The 11,217-nt window shown below is 33.6% G+C and overlaps 2 protein-coding genes across 2 annotated transcripts; one reads left to right on the top strand and one right to left on the bottom strand.

The window, feature by feature from the left end:
• The first annotated feature begins 5,288 nt into the window (after nt 1-5,288).
• On the top strand, nt 5,289-6,986 carry LOC111385274 (protein JINGUBANG-like). Its single transcript, XM_023009655.1, has one exon. It carries the CDS (start codon nt 5,334-5,336, stop codon nt 6,798-6,800), a length of 1,467 nt encoding a protein of 488 aa, XP_022865423.1. The 5' UTR covers nt 5,289-5,333; the 3' UTR covers nt 6,801-6,986.
• Nucleotides 6,987-9,621: 2,635 nt separating this feature from the next.
• On the bottom strand, nt 9,622-10,828 carry LOC111385261 (aquaporin TIP4-1-like). Its single transcript, XM_023009638.1, has one exon. The coding sequence runs from the start codon at nt 10,148-10,150 to the stop codon at nt 9,830-9,832; it is 321 nt and encodes a 106-aa protein (XP_022865406.1). The 5' UTR covers nt 10,151-10,828; the 3' UTR covers nt 9,622-9,829.
• Between the last annotated feature and the right edge of the window lie 389 nt (nt 10,829-11,217).

The raw sequence follows: 11,217 nt of genomic DNA, 5'->3' as shown, positions 1-11,217 counted from the left end.
ATTGAAGAATGTATGATTGAAATGATGTCAAAACATAGTTTAAGAATGCATTTTTTTCAAAAAATAGGACTCAAACAAGGGCTTACATTAGGGCTGTTAATGGATTGAATTTTTATCCGAATCCGATTCGAATTCGATGAAATTAACGGGAGATGGATTTAGGACATCAATTCGATAATCCGATTAAGATCTGAATCTGATAATCCGTTAACTAAATAGATCAAATATGGATATACGTCAATTCGATCCGATTTATTATAATAATCTAATATATTTTGTATATTATCGCATAATGTATTACACATAATTTTTATTTTTTCATTTTGAAACTTGTATTATACTTAAACATAATTTTCAAATAACTAATAATATTAGATAATAGTATAATGATGTTAATTGAAATATATGAATAGATTTAATTTTTTATTAATTAAAATAAGAGAAAAATAATAATTAATTTATTTTATAAATTAAACAACCAAATTAGCCAACATTGGAATTGCTTTCATTATTTTTAACTTATCACTTCTCACATTGAATACTCACTAGAATATCATAAAATTTACAATCTATAGATAAGTGGGCCAAGAATTGTGTAAAAAACTATCTAGGCCTTTTAATTCTAGGGTTAGAAGTTGACTAAAATTTTTATTTTTATTTTTATTTTTTAATTTTTTCAATTTTGGATCGGATTATCGGATCGAATATCCGATAACACAACGGATCGGATATGGATTTAACAATCAAATATCCGCTTGATTATCGGACCGGATAAGATAATTTTCTTAACTGATCGAATCGAATTTGGACAGAACCGATCCATATCCGATCCATTTACAACCTCAGCTTACATTGAAAATGTCTAGATTTGTTAGTCTTCAAAAATGACCACTTAATATTCATTAATAATATTAATAAATGTAAAATTGTGATTCTTTCATAGCAACACAATATTCTTTAGAATATTGATTTGTATTAATTGATTCAAACAATTCCACATTAGTCCTCTGGAATATTTAAATGTCTAAATCGTATTTCATTCAGAATAACAACTAATTATTCTTCTAGTATATTAATTTAATATAAAAGTATGCTTTTTCTGGAATAATAGGTCAATATTATTTTAGATATTATAGTATTTTGCTCGTTAAGAGAAAGTAAAATCTAACTAGAATATTAGAGTCCGTTTGATTGCAAAAATGAAATTTGGATGGAAAGAAAACGAATTTCAGGAAATTGAATTGCCTAAAAATTATTTTGCTGGGAATTGTAAGTTATTGTGTTTGATTGGTATAATTTTTCACATAAAAAATGTTGAAATAAAAGCGTTTTTTTGGTGTTCGTTTAACTTTATTTTACATGAAAATTATCAATTAAAAAGAAAGAATTTACTGGTATTGGGGATAGAATTTGTTTCTATTGCCAAAAAAAAAAGCTCAAGAAAATCATCTATCTTTTAGTGTTCGTTTGGCTTTATTTTATTTAAAAATTGTCAATTAAAGGAAAATATTTTTTTACAATTAGAAATAGAATTTGTTTTCATTGAAAAAAAAAATACGAAAAAAATGTCAATAGTAACTGGGAAATTCAATTCCCACCATATTGGTGAAAATTGATTTTCAAGTAAAAGATGGAATTTGGGTGAAGTGACAAGAAAGATGGAAAATGATTTCCCTAGAAAAAAGATCTATCAAACACCATAAAAAGTGGAAGTTGGAAAATGATTTCCATTTTTCATGGAATTTAACCTCTATCAAACATGGCCTTAAAGAAAATTATAATGTGCTAATTCGAGAGCACATTATGATCCCGTTTGATTCTCATTCTTATAAGAATGAGAAATATAGCCGTTGTGGAACCCACGCAAAAGGGAAGAAGTCAAATATAGTGGCTTGATATGATGGATAACAGTCATATTTTTTTGATCAAATAATGGGAAACAAACGGAGTCTATATTTTACCATTGCTTTTACATCTGCGGTAGATCAATATTCTTTTGGAATATCGAAGATTATAATTCATGCTCTTCAGCCACGTATAATATTCACTTGGAATATTAATTATAATGTTGTGTTATTTCAGAGTAATAAAAATTAAGACTAAATTTAATAATTGATGTTTTATTTGTAGAATAGCATATAGTATAAGTATAATAAAGGAATGAAAGTCGGGGTCGGCGAAAAAGAATAAGTGGATCGAAAAAAAAAAACGAGGATGAAACATTAAATTGTACACCACAACGATAATATTAATTAATCTGTATACACACGCAAATATCGGCTTGAATTTATTAGCATGAATTGAGTGGGGAAAAAAAAGTTTGATAATTATGACATGCAAAAACCAATTCACAGATTGCGTGGTTATGTAAATTGCGTTCAGCAATTTGAGTAGAAAGAATCCATTAATTAATTCATGATTAATTGCATGCAAACATGATTAATTCAAAGACATGGCAGTTTCATCAATTACGCAAACAGGATATGAAATTGCATAAAAATTCATGATTAATTGCATATAAATAATCGGGTGGGGAAAAAAAAGTTTGATAATTATGACATGCAAAAACCAATTCACAGATTGCGTGGTTATGTAAATTGCGTTCAGCAATTTGAGTAGAAAGAATCCATTAATTAATTCATGATTAATTGCATGCAAACATGATTAATTCAAAGACATGGCAGTTTCATCAATTACGCAAACAGGATATGAAATTGCATAAAAATTCATGATTAATTGCATATAAATAATCGGGAATTCATGGCAGTTTCATCCATTCATGATAAATTTCATACAAACGGATAAGATTAATTCATGACTAATTGCATACAAATAATCATTATATATATGACAATATAATCATTAGTATGGATGTGCTTACAAACCATACACACGAATATAAAAAATATGACTACCTTAATTTTAAAGAGAATCATATTGATAATGTATTATAAAATGAGATAAAAGAGAGGTGAATAAAAGAAGTTCATAGACCTGTTAGTTTTATTGAAAATCAGAACTCTATATTTATAGGAAAGAATTAGAAATACAATGATAATAAAATTAGGACTATAAAGACATAATTATCATTCACTAATAATCATATTATTTGCAACAGTTCAATTATGCTCCTTTTTGTTTTCCATTATTTCCTCATTAAAATGAAAAATATGACCGTTATCCAACACATCAAGCCACCAAATTTAAATTTTTATCTCTTGTGTGGGATCCATAACGACTACATTTTTCATTCTTATTTTTACAAAAATGGGAAACAAACGCCCCTATGTATAGCAAATATTAACTCCCCGGGGCATAGTCCAGTGTTGCAAAAGACAGGAGTGAGGTTATCTCACTCCTTGCTGGCAACCGCAGTGTGGGGATTCGATTCCTGAGACATAGAATTGGACTCCTTGTAAGCGCAGTGTACAAACAGCTCTTGTTCCCTGGCCTACTGGAGAACATCCCTCGATTTACTTCCCTCACAAAGCTCTAGGGGCGGGACGGTGGGGGTCTTCAAGGTTGAAGTTCAACCATTTTTCTTTTTCTTTTTTTTTTTTAAAATATTAACTCTAACAAGATCATTGGAGATTCTGACCGTCGCTCTAGACTATCATATTCTTTACAATATGACTTCATTTTTAGACACGTTACGTCCTATAAGTTCACATATTTTTAGAATTTAATATCAGGTATTCCATGGTTATTGCCAATTTGAAGATAAATGCAGTCTTTAATTTGATTGTCTCTTCTATTGTCAACACTTCAGTTAGCAGTCACCATAAAATAAATAATCAAAAAAGGGATTAGTTGCAGACTTGAAAATGGAAATTAAAGAACCAAAAGAGTTGGTAAAGTTCCATAAATTCTTGATCCAATACAGCTGCAGCACTGTACCATTTTGCATTTTTTAGCTTAGATATTGCAAATTGACGGCCAACACATGTTTTCGGTCTTTTTTTTATTGGGTCCACTTTAATTCTGATAGCTAATTTCTTCAAGAATTTTTCCATTTATTATACCTTTTATATCAAACATTGTAAGCACATATTTGGTATCACGGCTCAACGATAAAATTAACAAGAATTCTTTTGTTTTTCTTATCGTGTTGATGATCTACATGTAATCATCTTTAACGGCTTAAACTTTTAGATAAAAATGTGTAATATCATATCAAAGCAAATTAACAAAGCTTTTGGATTCACATGGCTCCAGCCGCTGCCTCCCACAAATTAGATATAGAGACCCCTCTTAACATATTGAAAAATATAGGTGTGAAAGCCCCCTCAGGATATAGCTCAGTGGTGCAAAGGACACGAGCGATGTTATTTCATGCCTTGCTGGCAGTCGCAATGTGGGGATTCGATTCCTTAAACATGGAATTGGACTCCTTGTAGGCGCAGTGTACAGACAACTCTTATTCTCTGGTCTGTTGGGACACATTCCGCAATTTATCTCCTTCACAAAACTCTAGAGACGGGACGATAGAGATCCTCAAGATTAGGGTTCAACCTCTTTTTAAATATACAAGTGAAAGTTTTCTTGAAACTTGCATGTATCTATATATGTGACGTGAACTGTTAAGTACATGTGGTCCTCTGAATAGGACGTCATGCATGGCTGGACCTTCAGGGATGGATTTAGGTGGGTGGGGTGGGGGGACTGGCTGGGCTGTACTCTCCCCCCCGCCCCCCACCAAACCCCACAGCAGGCCCAATTATTTTTTTAGGGTATTTTTCTCTCTCTCTCTTTTTTTTAAACAGATTTTTAATGTGTAAATTTTTTTTCGCGTATTAGCCCGATCTTGAATTCAATTATGAATCCGACCCTATTCTAGATCGTCCCAAGTCCAAATGGTTCAGTTTATATCTATAAACTTAAGTTTAATCAAGTGATCTTAGGAGGTTGAGGATCATGCTTCCATCTGGTCCCCTAGCCTTCAGCTTCAAAATTCCCGCATCTAACCAACGCCGGTTAGGATTCTGAAAGTTGTCTCGAGTCTTTACTGAAATTGGTACTGCTTAAGGTACATGTGTCCAGAAATGAATTGATTTTGCTTCAAAAGTTGGTTCCTTTCACAACATGAAATAGATGTTTAAACTTCATAGATGTCTATGAATGAATAATGAAATTGAAAATTGAAGCCATCAATTTTAGGGTCTGATGTGGATTTTGTAAAAATAAGTATATTTTACTTCAAATTTCTAAATAACTCAGATAAATAAGACTTCATTTCATATGGTTGGACGTGAAGACAAGAAGGCTCAATATCTTTACAGAATGGACAAAATATATGCACGCACGTTTTAACTCACCTTTATTAATATATATTTATGGTGAGTCTATATATATACAAGCCTAAATCTTGTTCTAGCATCCCTTTTCTCCTCACCATGGAATACTATGGCAAGAGAAACCTCTACAGCTTCATAGAAGAAGAAACAAGAGCAAATCAATCATCACCACCTCATCTTTCCTTCAAATCCCACCGTCAAATTTCTGATTACGATCACGATCGTGATTACGATCACGATCACGATCACGTACCCTATAGCCCTTCAATGTCTTCTTCTACACCTAATGTCAACATGTACACCCTAATGCCATCCCCTAGCCTTGACTCCCCATGGACACTTTCCCCTCTCCAAACACCCTCACCCTCCCTCCTCCACCACTGCATCGCCTCCCTCCACCGCCAAGAAGGCAACATATTTTCCATCGCTGTCTCACGTGGATTGATTTTCACCGGCTCCGAGAGTTGCCTAATACGCGCTTGGCGACAACCGGATTGCCCCGAGAGAGGCTATCTCCGGGCAAGTTATGGCGACGTCCGGGCAATTTTAGCCCATGGTAACATCCTTTTCACTTCACATAGGGACAACAAGGTAAGAAGGTGGAACATAAATGTGGCTGAAAATTTTCAGGCCAAAAAGGTTATTACCTTACCTAAAAGAAGAAGTTCTTTTCTTATCTTCCCTAAGACAAATACCCAAAAGCACAAAGATTGTATCTCTTGCATGGCTTATTTCCATGCAGAAGGGCTTTTGTATACAGGATCATGGGATAAAACAGTGAAAGCATGGAGAGTTTCCGACAATCGTTCTGTCGACTCATTCGTCGCACATGATGACTGTGTGAATGCAATTGTCGTAAATCAGGAAGATGGTTGTGTATTTTCTTGTTCATCTGATGGTTCTGTGAAGATTTGGAGGAGAGTATATGACCAAAGTTCTCATACTCTCACCATGACACTAAAATTCCAGCCTTCGCCTGTCAATGCCTTGGCCTTAATCACATCGTTAAACTCATGTTTCCTCTATTCAGGTTCTTCGGATGGATTAATAAACTTTTGGGAGAAGGAAAAAATGTCAAGTAGATACAATCATGGAGGTTTCTTACAGGGACATAGATTTGCAGTTCTTTGTCTGGTTGCAATTGAAAAGCTGATATTCAGTGGCTCAGAGGATACAACAATTAGGGTTTGGAGAAGAGAAGAAGGGAGCTGTTTTCATGAGTGTCTTGCAGTAATTGATGCACACAGAGGTCCTGTGAGGTGTTTGGCTGCAAGTGTAGAGACAGAAAAACTTGTTGTTATGGGATTTTTGGTTTATAGTGCAGGATTGGATCAAACTTTTAAGGGTTGGAGGGTTAAGGTTTTGCCTGAAGAAAAAAAGGGAGGTTACATTGAGGATGTGGAAGCTATGGATACAAATATTAAGATTTCAGAATATGAAATGAGCCCTGTACTCTCTCCTTCATGGGTGGGGAAGAAACTCCAAGGCAATTACCCTGTCCACTAGGATCTGAAAAACATTATTTCACTTCTCGATCGTCTCTCCAAGTGTGTGGAGGCCAAGCGATGAACTATGTGAATTCTTTTTGTTCCATTGTTTCATTTGTATTAATATCGTCTAAATGCCAAGTGAGGGTTTATGTTCAACTCAATTATCTATTAATTTCTTTCTCCGATGACATTTTTCTTCTAAGTTTTCGTTGTGTTATGCATAAGTGAATTTTTCTCTTGCTACATAAATTCTGGTTTATATTTTTCTTAAACTGGAGTCTTGGGAGCTCGTGTTAGGTGTGTTATGTTACCATCCTAGCTAGCTAGGCATACAAAAAGAGTACTAACTCTTTGGTGAAAGGAATATTTATTGGCCTGAGGATGCAGCTCCATCATTTTCCCAAATTTAATTATTTCTTTCAAATAATATATTTGACACATATCTAACACTTTAAGGTATCATTAATTAACTGAACAAGTATAATAAAAAAACATATAAATAAATATATAACCTCTCTTTTGGTAGGGAGTATATAAGATTTTTAGTAGATTTTAATAAACGTGGTTGACAAGTTGTGAATTTCACAAAATATGTAGTTAAAATTAATTGTTGATTTTGACTTTTATCAGTACCAAACAGGGGCATATATCAGTTGTACAGAATTGCATCATGCTCTGAGCCACCCCATGCTAAAATAAATGCATGAGCCATTCAAGATTAGAGGACCTAACTTACTTCAATGGCCCATTTAAGGCGGAGGGAGTAGATAAAGTTTTGGTGGCATGCAACAACTGGGAAATATACTTTTATGATCTTGTAAATAATTGTGGGTCGTTGTAGAAATTAATATATTAAGTGACATATTACTTTAGCTCATTATTATGCAAGGGACATAACCTTATCAACAGTTATCAATTATAATAATAATACACTCAACTAAAGAGTACTGTGTACAAGTTGAAAGCTGTTTATTAATGCTCATAATTGAGTAGTTTAGTTGTTAATTAGGCCACGATTCTTGAGTAGTTCGATTTTTAATTTGAGTTAGTTTATAAATATACCTCTAAATATCTACCTTACCAAATATGTCATACTTAAGTATGATTCCTCGTGTAAAGTTTATCTGCGTGTAGGCAAGTAGTGTCAAATCTTCCTATCCTCACAAGGGGCGAACATATGTGGCACTCTATTTTAAGTTTCTTGCAATATTTTCTACATGTGCTTGTGTGTGACAAGAGTGAATCTGAGAGAAAACCTAAAACTTTTAGTGAAGCAATTCAAAATGAGCAAGCTAACTTTTGGTAGGCAGTTGTGAAAGAAGAAATTACATCGTTGTACAAGAATAAAACACGAGAGTTAGTACCTAAACTTGAAAATATTATAGTTGAGTTTAGGTGGATTTATAAGGTTAAAGTAAGGTTTAAAGCCAGACAAGTAGCTTTAGGCTTTACACAATAAAAAGGCACTAGAATACACTAGAATAATAGTTTTTTATATGCTTTAGTAGCTCATTTTACTGGAAAATAGAACAACTAAATGTTAAATCTGTTTTTTTACATTGTGAGTTGGAAGAAAAGGCTTACATCATGAATCAGCCTATTTGGTTTTGTTTATAAGAAAAATTATGATCTCTATATGGAATGAAGAAACATCCTAGTCAACGGAATAAAACATTTGATATTTTTATGTTGTCCTTAGGTTTTAGAATTATTTAAATATAAAATAACTAAACAAATCCATATTTGTTTGTTGTTGTATTTAGATGATATGCTATAAATTAATAACATAATAAAAAAAAATTAATTCAGAATTTGATACAAAAGATCTTGGTAATACCGAAAAGAACTAAGAAATAGATTTTGTTAGAGATCGATAGAACCAAATATGTTTTGGTTCTAAAACAAAAACCATATCTACTTTAAAGCGCTTAAGAGATTTGCCATGTTAAATGCCAAGTCTTTAAGCGTTCCAGTAGCTAATCATTTGAGTTTCTTAAAGATCAATGCACCAATAATGAAGGAAATAGGCTCGGTGATGTATATAATGGTGTGTACAAGACGAAATATGGCTTACTCAATTGACTCTGTGTGTGTTTGTGTGTGAAAGCATTAAAGTTGCTCTAAGATACTCAAGAGTATTGCAAATTCAAGTTTAGAGTTTGAACATTGTAGTGGACGAGTTAAAATGAGGGGATGTGGATGCTAATTTTGCAAGTGAAAGGAATAACAAGAAGTCCGCTATATCATATATTTGTAATACTTGTATTAGCTAAATCCCAATTGCAAATATATATTAGCACTGTTTATTGCTGATTCTGAATATATGACAATAGCAAAACTGTAAAGGAAATATTTTCGGTTGAACGTATGTTGCATGAATTGAGTTTCCTTGAAAATATTGTCGTTATATCTTTTAATAGCAAATCAGTTGCTCAAGAATCATGTCTTTCGTGACACAAGAAAACATATTGAGGTGAGATTGCATTTTACAAAAGAGATTGTATCCAAAGGTTATCCACCTTGATAAAATCCATTAGACATGGAGGTTAAACAATACATTTAAGCAAGTTTAAGTCTTGCTTAAGCTTACATTAATAATGGTTGAGTTCTTTGTTTTAAGCAAATTTGAATTTCTGCTTTTATTTTTTGCTCACAACTAACTTTTCTTTTTTGGTTGGCCATGTAGACAATGACATACATTGGAGTGAGAGTTTATTTTGCACTAAGTTAATCGACATATAGATTAAGGTGGAGTTATTGATAAAGTGATCCATATAAGGAAAGTCTCAAACCCAAACCCAGTTGTGTGTTCATAAAATGTGTTTTCACATTAGACGAAGAGAAGCGCCTATCCTTAGCACAATCCCATCCGTTGATCAATGCTTTTTTTCATGCTCTCATGTATAACGAGAGTATATCTTTGAATTTGTGCTTGTGAGTCGTAACATCGAAAATACTCAATTATTTAATAAATTTAAAAACAGACTAACAACATTGTCTAATAGACAACAGAGCACTCGATATGCTTATTGGATTGGGCTTAGATTAGAAAACTTCCTCTCCTGACAGTTGAACATGAGATCTGACAATGAAGAAGTTCTCATAGATATATCCAGCAAGACCACCTCCAATGAGTGGCCCAACCCAGTATACCCAGTGATCGGTCCAATCCCCGCTGACCAAAGCTGGCCCGAATGACCTTGCAGGGTTCATTGAAGCCCCTGAGAATGGCCCACCAGCCATGACGTTGGCCCCAACAACAAGACCAGTAAGAAGTGGGCCCATCCCTTCAAGGAACCCCTTCTTGGGGTCCACAATTGTTGCATAAACAGTGAATAACAATGAAAATGTCAACACAATTTCCATTATAACCCCTTGGGCGAAGTCCACCCCAGTTGCAAGTGTATGTACTGGTATAGTCTGCAAGAATCAAGAAATCACATGGTTCCTTGTTAGAATATAATACGTTGGTATCTAACAATCCCAAAATTAAATTGAGTAAATCAAACACAGAGAACACAAAGATGTTTCGTCTGTAAGTCCGGATGTTCACTCAAAAATGGACTAATCACCACGTTGAGTATCCACCTAAGTGATTAACACTCCAATACACTAGAACCCAGCAAAGTGCGTCAAAATACAGGAATCAAAAACCCAAGAATCACTCGACTTAAAGCCCTCAAACTCAACTCTCACTTTTTCTCTCGTTTACAGATTACCCCCAAGTAACCAAGAATTACAATTCACCCAAGAACAATAAAACTCTAACCATAACATGATTTACACTGGACATCACCAAGAATACTAGAAGACTCAAGATTACAAATGAAAACCAAAGGTTTTCAGAGAGAGAAATCATAAAGACAAGTAGAGACTGAAACCCTCAAACCCAGAAAAATGAGAGAGACTAGAATATAAAAGGTCATAATGCATCCAACGGTTCAGCCAATAACAGGTGTCATCATCTCAGCCATTCAATAAGTCGTGTATTAAGTAAATGCGAGATAGAGCACTAGGGGCCAAACCGAGTCACATTCTACCACATGGGCCAACCATAGGAAATACAATTTATTGGGCTACATCACTGGACCTCAAATAATAAGATGTTAAGCATATTTTAACAATCTCCACCTTGCTTAACATCTTTAGGTTTCATCTGAATTAGGGGTTAACTCCTCCTTATGGTTTCATATGCTCTATGTACCTACAAAAATATCCTTAGTAACAACATTTAGGATATTTAAACAAGCCCTAAATTTGTATAAAGGAAGAACTTTAGTTCCCATCCATAGGGTTATACTTGGTTGAAACCTTTTCAATCTTTATTCTCTTATTCAATAATATATCTTATAAAATGGAATTTAACATCTATATGTTTAGTCCTATTATAAAAAACAAGGTTTCTAGTTAGATGTATGGCAGATTGACCATCA

This window comes from Olea europaea, unplaced genomic scaffold (genome assembly GCF_002742605.1).
Source record: "Olea europaea var. sylvestris unplaced genomic scaffold, O_europaea_v1 scaffold311, whole genome shotgun sequence".
NCBI classification, from domain to species: Eukaryota; Viridiplantae; Streptophyta; class Magnoliopsida; order Lamiales; family Oleaceae; genus Olea; species Olea europaea.
This window is presented reverse-complemented; position numbering and strand designations above follow the sequence as displayed.

What these genes read in the sequence shown, in the direction of transcription:
- LOC111385274 (XM_023009655.1), top strand. Translation starts at nt 5,334, where the DNA reads ATGGTGAGTCTATATATATACAAGCCTAAATCTTGTTCTAGCATCCCT.
- LOC111385261 (XM_023009638.1), bottom strand. Translation starts at nt 10,150, where the DNA reads ATGGAAATTGTGTTGACATTTTCATTGTTATTCACTGTTTATGCAACA.